The sequence below is a fragment of the Bufo bufo genome, chromosome 5 (genome assembly GCF_905171765.1).
Source record: "Bufo bufo chromosome 5, aBufBuf1.1, whole genome shotgun sequence".
In the NCBI taxonomy this organism is placed as follows: Eukaryota; Metazoa; Chordata; class Amphibia; order Anura; family Bufonidae; genus Bufo; species Bufo bufo.
The window spans coordinates 566419091-566438347 of record NC_053393.1 but is presented as its reverse complement, the minus strand read 5'-3'; the positions used below and the strand labels follow the sequence as shown (position 1 = coordinate 566438347).

Below are 19257 nucleotides of genomic sequence, written 5' to 3'. Positions count from 1 at the left end.
AGAGTTGACGCCCCCGATCAGGTGTCCACGTCTTGTTAATGGCCGATAAAGGGTCCTTTCCACGTCCACTCTGTAGCTGGATTGTGCGCCGACGGTAGCGCTGCAGATTTATTCCCCCCTCTTTTCTTCTGAGCTCCAGTGACTGACAGGCAGACATGTATAGAGGGAGAGGCAGGAGGAGCACGTGTGCGGTGGATTCATGAGGGGAGCGCCCCCACTGTTCAGATTCCGCCAGCATTCCTAGAAGCCGGATGTCTTACGCTGCCATTAATAGGCGGATCAGGAATCTGTTCATGGACAGACCGGGCTTAGCTGGCTGGAACGAGAATTCTCACTCAGCGATACACAAGCAACAAGACATACAGAAGACTCCGGAACACAGGAGGAGCCGCTCCTCCACACCTGCAGCCTCATTCTTTCACACATTTCACTTTATGGGGTGATAACTTTGAAACAATGACATGTAGATGAGCTTTCTGAGCAGATGTCAGTGTGGTGAAGCTATAGTACATAGTGTATATGATATGTAGATGCTAGGACACAGCTCTGCTCTCGGCATGTCTTTCCTATACTTATAGAATAACATTACTGGTGTCTGTATAATTACACGCACTTCATACGTTTCAAAGGCTTTTATCGACAATTCCATGACATTGATGCAAAGAGTCAGTATTTGCACTGTTGGCCCTTCTTTTTCAGGACCTCTGCAATCCGACTGGGCATGCTCTCAATCACCTTCTGGGCCAATTCCTGACTGATAGCAACCCATTCTTTCATCATCACTTCTTGGAGTTTGTCAGAATTAGTGGGTTTTTGTTTGTCCACCCGCCTCTTGAGGATTGACCACAAGTTCTCAATGGGGTTAAGATCTGGGGAGTTTCCAGGCCATGGACCCAAAATGTCAACGTTTTGGTCCCCGAGCCACTTAGTCATCACTTTTGCCTTATGGCACGGGGCTCCATCGTGCTGGAAAATGCCTTGTTCTTCACCAAACTGTTGGAATTGGATTGTTGGAAGAAGTTGCTGTTGGAGGGTGTTTTGGTGCCATTCTTTATTCATGGCTGTGTTTTGGGGCAAAATTGTGAGTGAGCCCACTCCCTTGGATGAGAAGCAACCCCACACATGAATGGTCTCAGGATGCTTTACTGTTGGCATGACACAGGACTGATGGTAGCGCTCACCTTTTCTTCTCCGGACAAGCCTTTTTCCAGATGCCCCAAACAATCGGAAAGAGGCTTCATCAGAGAATATGACTTTGCCCTAGTCCTCAGCAGTCCATTCACCAGACTTTCTGCAGAAGATCAATCTGTCCCTGATGTTTTTTTTGGAGAGAACTGGGAGTCCCAGGCTACGAGCTGTGCGCTACGATTGGCCAGCGCTGCAGCAAGGGAAAACCCTAATACAAAAACTCCGCCCAGTACAACAGAGGGAGCTGCAGACACCGGAGCCTATACTGGGCGAACGGAGCGGTGCCCAGACATACTAGTAAGTGCAGGGGGACCCCTGGGCGCCGCTCTGCCCACTGATATAGTTCGTTTTTAGTTTTTAAACTAGTGAAAGGTCCTCTTTAACAAGACGATTACTGAAATTATCTCATCAGGTCCTTTAATGACAGCAATGAAATGCAGTGGAAAGGTTTTTTTGGGATTAAGTTAATTTTCATGGCAAAGAAGGACTATGCAATTCATCTGATCACTCTTCATAACATTCTGGAGTATATGCAAATTGCTATTATAAAAACTTAATGTCATGCCCTGCTCTGACTATGTGCGGAGGTCGGCCAGAATAGCAGCACGGGTTTAGTTTTGTTTTGGAGTCGTGCTGGACCCGCCTCCCATCAGGTGCACTGGGTGGGGTCATTGGTTTAAATATCACTCTAGTCCAGTGTTCTGTGCAGGTTATAGAAATCAGTCTGGCCTTGGAAGCAAGGAAGGAAGGTTGTCTGTTCCAGCTCAGAAAAGATAAGTGTGGTTTCAGTTTTTGTTGATTGCTGTCTAGGTTGTGTTTGTGTCATCTTTCCCATCCAGGTTCTGTGCGAGCAGGCTGCTCCTTTTCCCCTTTTCACCATCTCAGGGAATCTAGGGTGTTTTAGCCCAGGCACGAGGACACATCATTCCTACCTTCAAGGTCTGAATGTGGGCCGAGCAGGGAGAGAGGTCAGGGTTTAGCTAGGAGGTGACCCTTCCCCTGCTTCTCGCCTAGAGCCTGGTTGTTGGTTTATCTGTGTGTCCGAGTTCCCCGTCCGCCGTGACACTTAAGCAGCAACTTTTCCAATTTCCAATATTTATGTAATTCTCAAAACTTTTGGCCACGACTGTACATCTGGGATGGGCGCCATCACCAATCTTAGCTGCTACAGCTGACCCCTGAGGCGGCATCATCGCTATACCAGAAATGTAGAGCATGGCGAGTCAACATGACAATATAGCCAGGGTGCGCAAAGGGGTTAAAAATTGCTGGCTTCACCTTAGGCATCAATAATCACAAACACTTCCCATCATCGGATCTCAATGATTTCCATCTTAGTTGAGCCCTTCTCTCTGCTGTAATTCAGACCCACTGGGAAAGGTTTCCTGCATGAACTGGTGTGGTCCTGTAGATCTGCTTGTGTTCTGGATCCGCGTCTTAAAGGGGTATTCCGGTTACCATAAATATAACTTATATTTTAGATTGATGCATCATCAATAATTAATATAATGTAAATTTCACATGTTTACCGTTCAGTAGTTATAGAAGTAGTTTTCTTCCTCTGCTGCCCACTGTGTTTCCTCATACATTACCACGGCATCGACCTGTAGTTCTGAGCCTTTGTCAGGTCGAGCATGCTCAGTGTGTTGCTGTCCATTCTCTAGCTAAATGTCTTGTGAAACATAAGCAGTGTCAGTGTGCTGCTGATTACTGAGTAGAGGGGGCCTGACCGGATGTGAACATCAACACTCAGCAGGAAAGCGAGGGAAGATCAGGCGCCATGATACTCACACAGGAGCTAGACACATGGATTGCAAGGTAAACTAGGCCTCCGCTCACCTCTACAGCTGCGGCCTCCGCTCACCTCTACAGCTGCGGCCTCCGCTCACCTCTACAGCTGCGGCCTCCGCTCACCTCTACAGCTGCGGCCTCCGCTCACCTCTACAGCTGGGGCCTCCGCTCACCTCTACAGCTGGGGCCTCCGCTCACCTCTACAGCTGCGGCCTCCGCTCACCTCTACAGCTGCGGCCTCCGCTCACCTCTACAGCTGGGGCCTCCGCTCACCTCTACAGCTGCGGCCTCCGCTCACCTCTACAGCTGCGGCCTCCGCTCATCTGTAGCAGGCTTCATAGAGCGGCACCTACTATTATTCCTGGGCTCCGCTCCGTTCGCCCGCTGTGGCCCCCGGTATTTTCAACATTCAGAGCAAGGAGGAGGAGACGCCAGTGTCTCTCCTTCTCCCTGACAGCAGCGCAGAGCTCAGGAGGTATTTTTTTTCCCTCCCTGGCTCTGAGCTGATGTCAGGGAGAAGGAGAGACACTGGCGTCTCCTCCTCCTTGCTCTGAATGTTGAAAATACCGGGGGCCACAGCGGGTGAACGGAGCGGCGCCAGGAATAATAGTGAGTGCACTTAGATCCCTGGGCGCCGCTCTATGAAGCCTGCTACTTAGTTCATATTCTTTGGACCCATAAAAGGTCCTCTTTAACTCATTGATACAAGTGTCGGCAGCGGTATCACAGACCCGGCCTCAATAACAGGGCATGCGATCCGCTGGAATTAACCCTTTATATGTGGCACCTGAGGGGTTAATTGCCACAGATCGCATGCCCTGTTATTGAGACCGGGTGCCCGGTCTGTGATACCGCTGCCGACACTTGTTTTACATTCATTGGTGGTGCAGTGGCCACAGCTCCTCCCTGCTATCTCCCCATTGGTGGCAGTGGCGGTCACGTCACAGTGGAGGGGGACTCGCTCCTTCCTTCTCCACTGTGCAGTGTGCTAGTGAAGAGAACGTAGGCTGCGCAGCAGCACGGCGGTACAGTCGCAAATGGCGACAAGACTAAAAAGTCTTGTCGCCATCTGCAAATTTTAAGGCGCATTGGTGACCGTTTTGGTCGCCATCTGGAGCCCAGCCTTAATGCAGTTTTTAAAAAATTAGGTTACTTTACCGGAATACCCCCTTAAAGCAGCTTTTCTACTGGGTTGTGGTCAGGACCTTTACATGGGGTCTCCTCAGACATTCACATGTAGATCTGTTCTGGACCACTGTCTGGCAGCCACTTTTCTACTGGGTTCTGTGTCCCCTCAAACACTGACATGTAGTCTTGTGTACAGGTCCGAGTCGCTGCAACTGACACCAGCAACTGGACAGATGATGTTCTATGAAGACTCCCTGGCTTCTTAAGTCCAGCTCCATGTGTGGCTGCTATTAGATGCTATGGCCGATGTATATTTCATGCACAGCAGATATAATGGGATCTAGGTTACCCTCAGGTCTCCACTTCTGACCCCTCCATCTATAGAACCTTCTCCGTATAGCTTGAGACCCTTCAAGGGTTTATCATAGGTTCTAGTTGAGTATTGTTGTTCCTCCTCCTGTGACTCCCGTAGTTGTCCGTTTCCTATTGTGGGGTCCATATGTGTGACCATATAAACACATCTGTCACTTTCTGCATCCATGTCCAGCCCAGGGGAGTCGGACATTAGATTTAGGAGGCCTATACATAAAGGGCGAGCAGTGAATAGTACAACATACCAGCACCGGCCTCGTCATCCAACCACCTTCAACCCCCTTGGCACTGGCACACATGTATAATCCTAGGGCCACACAGAACCCCTCCTAACCCCAAGATGTATGAAGGTGGAACAAACACTAGAACCGAATCCGAGCACATATTTTCTACTCACTTGGAAATGATGATTTCTGGGAGAATTTCCGCAAAACTCTTCTGATGCTCCCCATTAACCTTCTGGGAACCTTCTATGGGGATGACCTGTGAGAAGTTCATCGTTAGGGTTGGCGGCTTAAGGCTTCCACAAGTTTAAGGTTAGTGTCATTCAATGTATTCCAGTGAGAGACAAATGCCTGTGTGGCCAAACTAAGGCCACGAAGCGCAAGTTAACGCCATCCCCACAGACGGCCCCAGTGACAGTTGACATTACAGCCCAATGCTCTGTCCACTATTACTCACCTTCAGGGCCACATGCTGCTCCCCTCGCAGGGTCCGGAACACTTCACCATACACCCCTTCCCCCACTTTCTGACAGCAACGGAGCTGATCCCGGGTGAGGCACTGATAGAAGGGGATAGGCTCGTCCTGCTGACATTCGGCAAGCACCTTCTCAGCATCTGTGAGCTCGTGTGTGCAGAGAGATGACTGGAAGGGCGACAGCAGGAGCTGAGGACAGACAGAAGACGCACGTGAGGTCCAAGGGGTGCATGTGAGGTCCACAACACACCGCGGATTCATACAACTGAATGGACAGACAGAAGATGCACGTGAGGTCCAAGGGGTGCAGCCAACACTCCGCGGATTCATACAACTGAATGGACAGACAGAAGACGCACGTGAGGTCCAAGGGGTGCAGCCAACACTCCGGAACTCCACAACACACCGCGGATTCATACAACTGAATGGACAGACAGAAGATGCACGTGAGGTCCAAGGGGTGCAGCCAACACTCCGGAACCCCACAACACACCGCCGATTCATACAACTGAATGGACAGACAGAAGATGCACGTGAGGTCCAAGGGGTGCAGCCAACACTCCGCGGATTCATACAACTGAATGGACAGACAGAAGATGCACGTGAGGTCCAAGGGGTGCAGCCAACACTCCGGAACCCCACAACACACCGCCGATTCATACAACTGAATGGACAGACAGAAGATGCACGTGAGGTCCAAGGGGTGCAGCCAACACTCCGCGGATTCATACAACTGAATGGACAGACAGAAGATGCACGTGAGGTCCAAGGGGTGCAGCCAACACACCGCCGATTCATACAACTGAATGGACAGACAGAAGATGCACGTGAGGTCCAAGGGGTGCAGCCAACACTCCGCGGATTCATACAACTGAATGGACAGACAGAAGATGCACGTGAGGTCCAAGGGGTGCAGCCAACACTCCGGAACCCCACAACACACCGCCGATTCATACAACTGAATGGACAGACAGAAGATGCACGTGAGGTCCAAGGGGTGCAGCCAACACTCCGCGGATTCATACAACTGAATGGACAGACAGAAGATGCACGTGAGGTCCAAGGGGTGCAGCTAACACTCCGGAACCCCACAACACTCCGCCGATTCATACAACTGAATGGACAGACAGAAGATGCACGTGAGGTCCAAGGGGTGCAGCCAACACTCCGGAACCCCACAACACACCGCCGATTCATACAACTGAATGGACAGACAGAAGATGCACGTGAGGTCCAAGGGGTGCAGCCAACACTCCGGAACCCCACAACACACCGCCGATTCATACAACTGAATGGACAGACAGAAGATGTACGTGAGGTCCAAGGGGTGCAGCCAACACTCCGGAACCCCACAACACACCGCCGATTCATACAAATGAATGGACAGACAGAAGATGCACGTGAGGTCCAAGGGGTGCAGCCAACACTCCGGAACCCCACAACACACCGCGGATTCATACAACTGAATGGACAGACAGAAGATGCACGTGAGGTCCAAGGGGTGCAGCCAACACTCCGCGGATTCATACAACTGAATGGACAGACAGAAGATGTACGTGAGGTCCAAGGGGTGCAGCCAACACTCCGGAACCCCACAACACTCCGCCGATTCATACAACTGAATGGACAGACAGAAGACGTACGTGAGGTCAGAGGGGTGCAGCCAACACTCCGGAACCCCACAACAAACCGCGGATTCATACAACTGAATGGACAGACAGAAGATGTACGTGAGGTCCAAGGGGTGCAGCTAACACTCCGGAACCCCACAACACACCGCCGATTCATACAACTGAATGGACAGACAGAAGATGTACGTGAGGTCCAAGGGGTGCAGCTAACACTCCGCCGATTCATACAACTGAATGGACAGACAGAAGATGTACGTGAGGTCCAAGGGGTGCAGCTAACACTCCGCGGATTCATACAACTGAATGGACAGACAGAAGATGCACGTGAGGTCCAAGGGGTGCAGCTAACACTCCGGAACCCCACAACACACCGCGGATTCATACAACTGAATGGACAGACAGAAGATGTACGTGAGGTCCAAGGGGTGCAGCCAACACTCCGGAACCCCACAACACTCCGCTGATTCATACAACTGAATGGACAGACAGAAGACGTACGTGAGGTCCAAGGGGTGCAGCCAACACTCCGGAACCCCACAACACACCGCCGATTCATACAACTGAATGGACAGACAGAAGATGTACGTGAGGTCCAAGGGGTGCAGCCAACACTCCGGAACCCCACAACACTCCGCTGATTCATACAACTGAATGGACAGACAGAAGACGTACGTGAGGTCCAAGGGGTGCAGCCAACACTCCGGAACCCCACAACACACCGCCGATTCATACAATTGAATGGACAGACAGAAGATGCACGTGAGGTCCAAGGGGTGCAGCCAACACTCCGGAACCCCACAACACACCGCCGATTCATACAACTGAATGGACAGACAGAAGATGCACGTGAGGTCCAAGGGGTGCAGCCAACACTCCGCGGATTCATACAACTGAATGGACAGACAGAAGATGTACGTGAGGTCCAAGGGGTGCAGCCAACACTCCGGAACCCCACAACACTCCGCCGATTCATACAACTGAATGGACAGACAGAAGATGTACGTGAGGTCCAAGGGGTGCAGCTAACACTCCGGAACCCCACAACACTCCGCCGATTCATACAACTGAATGGACAGACAGAAGACGTACGTGAGGTCCAAGGGGTGCAGCCAACACTCCGGAACCCCACAACAAACCGCGGATTCATACAACTGAATGGACAGACAGAAGACGTACGTGAGGTCCAAGGGGTGCAGCCAACACTCCGGAACTCCACAACACACCGCCGATTCATACAACTGAATGGACAGACAGAAGATGCACGTGAGGTCCAAGGGGTGCAGCCAACACTCCGGAACCCCACAACACACCGCCGATTCATACAACTGAATGGACAGACAGAAGATGTACGTGAGGTCCAAGGGGTGCAGCCAACACTCCGGAACCCCACAACACTCCGCCGATTCATACAACTGAATGGACAGACAGAAGATGTACGTGAGGTCCAAGGGGTGCAGCCAACACTCCGGAACCCCACAACACTCCGCCGATTCATACAACTGAATGGACAGACAGAAGATGTACGTGAGGTCCAAGGGGTGCAGCCAACACTCCGGAACCCCACAACACTCCGCTGATTCATACAACTGAATGGACAGACAGAAGATGCACGTGAGGTCCAAGGGGTGCAGCTAACACTCCGGAACCCCACAACACACCGCCGATTCATACAACTGAATGGACAGACAGAAGATGCACGTGAGGTCCAAGGGGTGCAGCCAACACTCCGCGGATTCATACAACTGAATGGACAGACAGAAGATGTACGTGAGGTCCAAGGGGTGCAGCTAACACTCCGGAACCCCACAACACACCGCCGATTCATACAACTGAATGGACAGACAGAAGATGTACGTGAGGTCCAAGGGGTGCAGCTAACACTCCGGAACCCCACAACACACCGCGAATTCATACAACTGAATGGACAGACAGAAGATGTACGTGAGGTCCAAGGGGTGCAGCTAACACTCCAGAACCCCACAACACACCGCGGATTCATACAACTGAATGGACAGACAGAAGACGTACGTGAGGTCCAAGGGGTGCAGCCAACACTCCGGAACCCCACAACAAACCGCGGATTCATACAACTGAATGGACAGACAGAAGATGTACGTGAGGTCCAAGGGGTGCAGCTAACACTCCGCGGATTCATACAACTGAATGGACAGACAGAAGATGCACGTGAGGTCCAAGGGGTGCAGCTAACACTCCGGAACTCCACAACACACCGCGGATTCATACAACTGAATGGACAGACAGAAGACGTACGTGAGGTCCAAGGGGTGCAGCCAACACTCCGGAACCCCACAACAAACCGCGGATTCATACAACTGAATGGACAGACAGAAGACGTACGTGAGGTCCAAGGGGTGCAGCCAACACTCCGGAACTCCACAACACACCGCCGATTCATACAACTGAATGGACAGACAGAAGATGCACGTGAGGTCCAAGGGGTGCAGCCAACACTCCGGAACCCCACAACACACCGCCGATTCATACAACTGAATGGACAGACAGAAGATGTACGTGAGGTCCAAGGTGTGCAGCCAACACTCCGGAACCCCACAACACTCCGCCGATTCATACAACTGAATGGACAGACAGAAGATGTACGTGAGGTCCAAGGGGTGCAGCCAACACTCCGGAACCCCACAACACTCCGCCGATTCATACAACTGAATGGACAGACAGAAGATGTACGTGAGGTCCAAGGGGTGCAGCCAACACTCCGGAACCCCACAACACACCGCGGATTCATACAACTGAATGGACAGACAGAAGATGTATGTGAGGTCCAAGGGGTGCAGCCAACACTCCGGAACCCCACAACACTCCGCCGATTCATACAACTGAATGGACAGACAGAAGATGTACGTGAGGTCCAAGGGGTGCAGCCAACACTCCGGAACCCCACAACACTCCGCCGATTCATACAACTGAATGGACAGACAGAAGATGCACGTGAGGTCCAAGGGGTGCAGCTAACACTCCGGAACCCCACAACACACCGCCGATTCATACAACTGAATGGACAGACAGAAGATGCACGTGAGGTCCAAGGGGTGCAGCCAACACTCCGCGGATTCATACAACTGAATGGACAGACAGAAGATGTACGTGAGGTCCAAGGGGTGCAGCTAACACTCCGGAACCCCACAACACACCGCGGATTCATACAACTGAATAGACAGACAGAAGATGTACGTGAGGTCCAAGGGGTGCAGCTAACACTCCAGAACTCCACAACACACCGCGGATTCATACAACTGAATGGACAGACAGAAGACGTACGTGAGGTCCAAGGGGTGCAGCCAACACTCCGGAACCCCACAACAAACCGCGGATTCATACAACTGAATGGACAGACAGAAGACGTACATGAGGTCCAAGGGGTGCAGCTAACACTCCAGAACTCCACAACACACCGCCGATTCATACAACTGAATGGACAGACAGAAGATGTACGTGAGGTCCAAGGGGTGCAGCTAACACTCCAGAACTCCACAACACACCGCGGATTCATACAACTGAATGGACAGACAGAAGACGTACGTGAGGTCCAAGGGGTGCAGCCAACACTCCGGAACCCCACAACAAACCGCGGATTCATACAACTGAATGGACAGACAGAAGACGTACATGAGGTCCAAGGGGTGCAGCTAACACTCCAGAACTCCACAACACACCGCCGATTCATACAACTGAATGGACAGACAGAAGGCATCTGAAGTACATCAGCCCAGAGACAAGATTACCAGAGACGAGTTCTGGGGGCTCATCAGCATCCTTCCTCCACTTCTTCTCTCCACCAGACAACTGGAAGGAGATCCAGCTTCAACTGAGGGGACGAGACAGAAGGACACAATGAAGGCAGAGAAGCAGCAATCAAATGTCAAGTAATGGTAGCGAGCTAAGGCTACTCTCACACCGGCGTTTTGGTTTCCACTTGTGAGATCTGTTCAGGGCTCAGCGGTCCAAAATGGATCACTTTGCATTCTAAATGGAAAAGGATCCGCTCAGAATGCCTCCGTTCAGTCTCCATTCCGCTCTGGAGGCGGCTCGCAGCGTTCTGGTGTCCGTCTGACGAAACTGAGCCAAACGGATCCGTCCTGGCACACAATGCAAGTCAATGTGTCAGTGAAAACCGATCCATCCTCCATTGACTTTCAATGGTGTTCAAGACGGATCCAGCATGGCCGTGTTACAGATAATACAAACTGATCCGTTCTGAAGGGATGCAGACGGTTGTATTATCTGAACGGATCCGTCTTGGCCGTGTTACAGATAATACAAACGGATCCGTTCTGAAGGAATGCAGACGGTTGTATTATCTGAACGGATCCATCTTGGCTATGTTACAGATAATACAAACGGATCCGTTCTGGATGCAGACGGTTGTATTATCTGAACGGATCAGTCTTGGCCGTGTTACAGATAATATAAACGGATCCGTTCTGGATGCAGACGGTTGTATTATCTGAACGGATCCGTCTTGGCCGTGTTACAGATAATATAAACGGATCCGTTCTGGATGCAGACGGTTGTATTATCTGAACGGATCCGTCTTGGCCGTGTTACAGATAATATAAACGGATCCGTTCTGGATGCAGACGGTTGTATTATCTGAACGGATCCGTCTTGGCCGTGTTACAGATAATATAAACGGATCCGTTCTGGATGCAGACGGTTGTATTATCTGAACGGATCCGTCTGTGCAGATCCATGACGGATCCGCACCAAACGCTAGTGTTAAAGTAGCCTTACTTATCAGAAGACTGCTTTATTTTACACCCATCCAAATAACTCCACCGCAAATACAGGGAGTGCAGAATTATTAGGCAAGTTGTATTTTTGAGGATTAATTTTATTATTGAACAACAACCATGTTCTCAATGAACCCAAAAAACTCATTAATATCAAAGCTGAATATTTTTGGAAGTAGTTTTTAGTTTGTTTTTAGTTTTAGCTATTTTAGGGGGATATCTGTGTGTGCAGGTGACTATTACTGTGCATAATTATTAGGCAACTTAACAAAAAACAAATATATACCCATTTCAATTATTTATTTTTACCAGTGAAACCAATATAACATCTCAACATTCACAAATATACATTTCTGACATTCAAAAACAAAACAAAAACAAATCAGTGACCAATATAGCCACCTTTCTTTGCAAGGACACTCAAAAGCCTGCCATCCATGGATTCTGTCAGTGTTTTGATCTGTTCACCATCAACATTGCGTGCAGCAGCAACCACAGCCTCCCAGACACTGTTCAGAGAGGTGTACTGTTTTCCCTCCTTGTAAATCTCACATTTGATGATGGACCACAGGTTCTCAATGGGGTTCAGATCAGGTGAACAAGGAGGCCATGTCATTAGATTTTCTTCTTTTATACCCTTTCTTGCCAGCCACGCTGTGGAGTACTTGGACGCGTGTGATGGAGCATTATCCTGCATGAAAATCATGTTTTTCTTGAAGGATGCAGACTTCTTCCTGTACCACTGCTTGAAGAAGGTGTCTTCCAGAAACTGGCAGTAGGACTGGGAGTTGAGCTTGACTCCATCCTCAACCCGAAAAGGCCCCACAAGCTCATCTTTGATGATACCAGCCCAAACCAGTACTCCACCTCCACCTTGCTGGCGTCTGAGTCGGACTGGAGCTCTCTGCCCTTTACCAATCCAGCCACGGGCCCATCCATCTGGCCCATCAAGACTCACTCTCATTTCATCAGTCCATAAAACCTTAGAAAAAATCAGTCTTGAGATATTTCTTGGCCCAGTCTTGACGTTTCAGCTTGTGTGTCTTGTTCAGTGGTGGTCGTCTTTCAGCCTTTCTTACCTTGGCCATGTCTCTGAGTATTGCACACCTTGTGCTTTTGGGCACTCCAGTGATGTTGCAGCTCTGAAATATGGCCAAACTGGTGGCAAGTGGCATCTTGGCAGCTGCACGCTTGACTTTTCTCAGTTCATGGGCAGTTATTTTGCGCCTTGGTTTTTCCACACGCTTCTTGCGACCCTGTTGACTATTTTGAATGAAACGCTTGATTGTTCGATGATCACGCTTCAGAAGCTTTGCAATTTTAAGAGTGCTGCATCCCTCTGCAAGATATCTCACTATTTTTGACTTTTCTGAGCCTGTCAAGTCCTTCTTTTGACCCATTTTGCCAAAGGAAAGGAAGTTGCCTAATAATTATGCACACCTAATATAGGGTGTTGATGTCATTAGACCACACCCCTTCTCATTACAGAGATGCACATCACCTAATATGCTTAATTGGTAGTAGGCTTTCGAGCCTATACAGCTTGGAGTAAGACAACATGCATAAAGAGGATGATGTGGTCAAAATACTCATTTGCCTAATAATTCTGTACAGGGTGTAAAGGGTTAAAGACGAGGGAAGCCCGGCTCGCCTCCAGCATGGCAGCAGAATGAGGAGACCATGCATCAGAGACCAATTTACCACAAAGACCCAGTCAAAACAAACCAGCTGCCCCTTAAATCCCAGCCCTATAATGTCCCCCCTAATGCCAGGGCCCCTCACACAGATCATACTTGCCTCGCTCCCCGGCACCCACATCACTCCTGATGTTGGCACGGCCGCCGCTGCATCTCCCCCGTCGCATAGATCAAAACATCCAGGCACGGGGAGGGGAGCAGCCAATAACAGGTAACCCTAACGTCACCGAGATGCTAGGGAGACTTGCCATTGGCTGCCAACCTGTCGCCGTGCGGGGTTATGGGGTGACGTGGGTGCCGGGGAGCAGAGTAAGTCTGACCTACACTGACGAGCAGAAAGGTAACAATGTTCTGAACTTCTGACTTCCAGATCTCCCCATCATCCTATAGACCATCCTCTCGGCTGTCTCACACATACATTGGACTTTAGTTCTGCCGATTCTTCTCATGTGACTGCATTGTTACTGGTTTGTTTCTATAATTCTAAATCGGATTATGTTGTTAGTATTTAGTAAATCCCCCTTTGGCTTCCAGCACGGCCTGAGTCCTTCTGGGCATGCTCTCCATCAGATTCAATCATGTCTCCACCGAAATCTGCTCCCAGGTCTTTTCTGCACGTTCCCAATGTTGCTCCATACTGGTCGACTCACTTGGGTACAAATACGGCTTTTTCTTCACCTCAAGTGTTGGATTGGGTTGAGGTCTGGGGTCAGTGGGGGACAATCCAGCACCTCTACTTCATTGTCATTGAACCATTTCTTCCCCAATCTCGAGGTATGCTTTGGGTAGTTCCCCTGCTGGAACACTGTCGTCCTTTTCATACCCATAGTACTCTAGTGTAGGAGGTAACTTGTCTTGTAGGAACAAAATTTCAAAGACCCTTTAGACCCAGGAAAATCTAATTATATAATTCAAATAGTCCAGTTGCCTAGACTAGTAAGCTCCCGTTTCTGGTCAACTTAAGACATAACGTTTATTTATTTTCTTTGGTTAAAAAATATAACATAAAACGGGAGAACAAAGGAAAACTTTAAAATCCTAGGTATAGCAGGGTTCCGGGGCAGAGCTAGGGGTTCAAATCACCCATATATTCTGCCTCCCTAACATCCATCCATCAACCTTTTACCTAATATTCTAGCGATACGTTTTTTTCTTGATGGAATTTTATGTTTAGAGGTCACTTGGTCAGTCGTTTCCAATCATTATTTTCATCTTTAACTATCTTAGACACGACTCTCCACCATTTGTGGTCGCGGTTCAGAGGGGTCTGCAGATACTCATCTCCGCGACGGGATCCCTGCCTAACCTAATCTAAAATTTCAAGGCTAGAGCTCCCCCAACATGTTTCACCACTGACCGTGGCTTCATCAGGGGAAAGGAGCTACTATCAACGTTATATTTTTAACCAAAGAAAATAAATAAACGTTATGTCTTAAGTTGACCAGAAACGGGAGCTTACTAGTCTAGGCAACTGGACTATTTGAATTATATAATTGTCTTGTAGGATACTCACTGTAGCTCAGCATCGATCCTGGTCAAGTATGAAACAACCCCATATCTTCAGGCTTCCTCCACCGGACTTGGCAGTTCCTTCAATTCCTCGATCCGTTATCCTCTTTTCCCTGGTTTCTTCCAGACACATCTCTACCCATCAGGGTCTATTGACCTTCGTTGCATCACTCCAAATCACCCATTTCCAATCTTCTACTGTTCGGACTTTTTTGAAAACTTGAGACAAAGCTTCTGGGAATTGAAGTCGACGCTTCTGCACCTTTTTTCGGGCCACTATTCCAGACTTGTGTAATGCATGTTGCATGGACGTCTGTGGTCTCCCTATTACGAAGCATACGAGCCGCCTCCACTGTTTGGCGTGTCACAACCGATAGACCTTGCGATGAGCCGACTTGTTGACTCCAATATTTTGCCTGGACGTCCACCTCTTGGAGTCCATTTCGTATTCTTCCTACTGTCATGGCGCTCACATGATGCAATTTTCTTGGCCGAGATACCGCTATCGATGAGCTGGATGAAGCTGTTTCTCTTTTCTTGGGAAATCTTCATGGCGGCTCCTGGATTTGGACCTGTGACCTTTCACTTGGGAAGCAACCTAATAAGACACTGAGCTATTAGAGGATGTGAGAACAGGTTGTAATTTGTAGTTTATAAGAAGATTGTTCCACCACCAGGAGCAGAACAGTAACAATGCAGTTACACTGACGAGCAGAACAGTAACAATGCAGTTACACTGACGAGCAGAACAGGAACAATGCAGTTACACTGACGAGCAGAACAGGAACAATGCAGTTACATGAGAAGAATCTGCAGAACTAATCAGATGCTAAATAGCTGCAAGTCCAACGTATGTGTGAGATGCCAAGATGATTGCGTATAAAATGATGGGAGTCTCACATCCGAAGCTGTAGTGGATGGTGAGATATGGGGACTGAAAGTCAGTGCAAAACATTGTTACCCTTCTGCTCGTCAGTGTATATAAGATGCCCAGGCATTGGGGGGATGGGGGGGGGGGGGGGGGGGGACATGAAAGGTGGTATATGTGTTTACTAGTAAAGGGTTTAAGACATAAAAGAGGTGGAGCAGGAGGGGGCAGCTCAGTGCCGGACACATGGCTGACCCTTCTGGGCCCTGACCTTTCTTCCTTCTGTGGAGGGACAGAGCTGCACGTAGTCGTGCCCAGCGCTGATGATCTTTCTGAGGGTCTCGAGCAGTCAGGGATTCTGTAGATAAATTGAGGTTCATGACAGCCGTCGAGTTCAAGAATGACGACGTCAACAGAGAAGAGGAGAACAGTAGAGAAGAGGAGTGTGTGTCACCAACACCGAGATCCTGAAGAAGAGAAACCAGGGGACAATGGTGAGGATTCGCACATAAAAAGAAGCAGACCCCACAACCCTCATAATACCCACTGCTGGGTGACATGATCCACACAAGACATATCAAGAGCTCACCTCTCTCGACCGGTCCTGGAAGCAGAGCTGCTGCTGGGTTTTGGTGGCTGTTTTTTTCCTCAGCGTGCCCCATCTCTTGGCACTGAAGCCACTGATGCAAACCTTCCTGCCGGTGCCTATGGTCTGTGGAGCCACAGAGTTCTGCATCTTTGTCTTCAGCACAGAGGTCGTGACCTGGGGAGTCTTAATAGTCTGGGAAATGGGGGAGCGGCAGCCGAGGGCCAGCACTGCAGAGTCTTCATTCCTGGGTAGAGCACCTGTGTTCTCCAGCTCCTTGGATGCCTCATCCTTCTTCAGAAGATACGTAGAGACTGCGGCAGAGTCGAGACTCACCACGGGCTGCCTCCTGTTCCGACACCGCTCCATCACCAGCGCAGTAACGCCGTTCGTGTCCACCAATACATCGGGATGAATGTCACTGCTCTTATTCCGATCTTTACTCCTCTGCTGAAAATACTCGGTCACAATCTGGGAATTTAATCTAACAAATGGCTGAAAATGTTTTCTTCTGAAATATTTCCACTTGTTTGGAGAAAATCTACTAAAGTACCAGGAAGAACGTCTGCTGACCAGAACCTTGTTTTCTTGGAGCGTGGAGTTGCTGCTGCAGTGCGGCACCTGGTGGGCCGGAGCAGTCCCCTCGTTGTCTGATGTGAAATCACTTGAGAACAGTTCAGCACTGGCGTCTAAGACATCATCGTTATGTTCCTGGAAACCAGACTTCAACTTCCCCTCATCAATGAAGACAACAGACTGGGACTCAGGAGAGGATACCAGGACAGGAGACAGAAGACAAACAGACGGCAGCTTTCGGTCACTGCTCGTTTTAATGATCAGGCGTTTCACCCCAGACCCAAAACTTTCCTTCTCTAAGGAGTCAGCTCGGGGAGTTTTGAACTCCATTGCGTTTTTCCCGCGTTCTTCACCAGACGCCTGAGACACGTTACGTCTCTCTTCATGTGAGATAATGACTTCACTTTGTGGCTTATTCGTATGATGGAAGGACTCCGAGTCTGCACTACAGATGACTATGCTGTCCTCCAGGGGTTCAGACAAAGCCAGTTGTCTAACAAAGGCCTTTCCCGTCCTGGGCACAGCGGTCAGCATCACAGAGGGTGTGCTGGAGAGAAGGGGTGGCTTCTGAAGAGGACTGGGCAGAGCCTCGGCCGAGGAGCTCAGGAGATTGGTGACATCTGTGCACATCCTCCTCTTCTTCCTCAGACCATCAGCTTTAAAGTCACATAACGAGTCCGGAGACCGCAAGGGACGCTGCACAAGAAGGTAGGAAGATCACAATGTGAAGTCCTCATCAGTCACTAACTTCACACCAACGTAATAAAACCCTTCACATGTGGCCCCCCCATCATCCTCAACAAACTGCTTCACATGTGGCCCCCATCATCCTCAACAAACTGCTTTACATGTAGCCCCCATCATCCTCAACAAACTGCTTCACATGTGGCCCCCCCATCATCCTCAACAAACTGCTTTACATGTAGCCCCCATCATCCTCAACAAACTGCTTCACATGTGGCCCCCATCATCCTCAACAAACTGCTTCACATGTGGCTCAATCATCCTCAACAAACTGCTTCACATGTGGCCCCCCATCATCCTCAACAAACTGCTTCACATGTGGCCCCCCCATCATCCTCAACAAACTGCTTTACATGTAGCCCCCATCATCCTCAACAAACTGCTTCACATGTGGCCCCCATCATCCTCAACAAACTACTTCACATGTGGCCTACCCATCATCCTCAACAAACCGCTTCACATGTGGCCCCATCATCCTCAACAAACCGCTTCACATGTGGCCCCCCATCATCCTCAACAAACTGCTTCACATGTAGCCCCCATCATCCTCAACAAACCGCTTCACATGTGGCCCACCCATCATCCTCAACAAACCGCTTCACATGTAGCCCCCATCATCCTCAACAAACTGCTTCACATGTGGCCCCCATCATCCTCTACAAACTGCTTCACATGTGGCCCACCCATCATCCTCAACAAACTGCTTCACATGTGGCCCACCCATCATCCTCAACAAACTGCTTCACATGTGGCCCCCATCATCCTCAACAAACTGCTTCACATGTGGCCCACCCATCATCCTCAACAAACTGCTTTACATGTAGCACCCATCATCCTCAAACTGCTTCACATGTGGCCCCCATCATCCTCAACAAACTACTTCACATGTGGCCCCATCATCCTCAACAAACTACTTCACATGTGGCCTACCCATCATCCTCAACAAACTGCTTCACATGTGGCCCCCCATCATCCTCAACAAACTGCTTTACATGTGGCCCCCATCATCCTCAACAAACTGCTTCACATGTGGCCTACCCATCATCCTCAACAAACTGCTTTACATGTGGCCCCCCCATCATCCTCAACAAACTGCTTTACATGTGGCCCCCATCATCCTCAACAAACTGCTTCACATGTAGCCCCCATCATCCTCAACAAACTGCTTCACATGTGGCCCCCATCATCCTCAACAAACTGCTTCACATGTGGCTCCATCATCCTCAACAAACTGCTTCACATGTGGCCTACCCATCATCCTCAACAAACTGCTTCACATGTAGCCCCCATCATCCTCAACAAACCGCTTCACATGTAGCCCCCATCATCCTCAACAAACTGCTTCACATGTAGCCCCCATCATCCTCAACAAACTGCTTTACATGTGGCCCCATCATCCTCAACAAACTGCTTCACATGTGGCCCCATCATCCTCAACAAACCGCTTCACATGTAAACTGCTTCACAAGTGGCCCACCCATCATCCTCAACAAACTGCTTCACATGTGGCCCACCCATCATCCTCAACAAACCGCTTCACATGTGGCCCCCCATCATCCTCAACAAACTGCGTCACATGTGGCCCCATCATCCTCTACAAACTGCTTCACATGTGGCCCACCCATCATCCTCAACAAACCGCTTCACATGTGGCCCACCCATCATCCTCAACAAACCGCTTCACATGTGGCCCCCCATC

The 19257-nt window shown here is 49.7% G+C and overlaps 1 protein-coding gene across 1 annotated transcript in view; it reads right to left on the bottom strand.

Annotated features, from left to right (window-relative positions):
* The window catches only part of HASPIN (histone H3 associated protein kinase), a 133143-nt gene that overhangs the window by 44578 nt on the left and 69308 nt on the right, over nt 1-19257 (bottom strand). The window contains exons 5-9 of the mRNA XM_040431816.1: nt 16242-17510; nt 15924-16119; nt 10571-10653; nt 5161-5367; nt 4877-4962 (exon numbers count right to left, since the gene is read on the bottom strand). Coding sequence (XP_040287750.1) covers nt 4877-4962; nt 5161-5367; nt 10571-10653; nt 15924-16119; nt 16242-17510 — 1841 coding nt within the window. The remainder of the gene's footprint in view (nt 1-4876; nt 4963-5160; nt 5368-10570; nt 10654-15923; nt 16120-16241; nt 17511-19257) is intronic.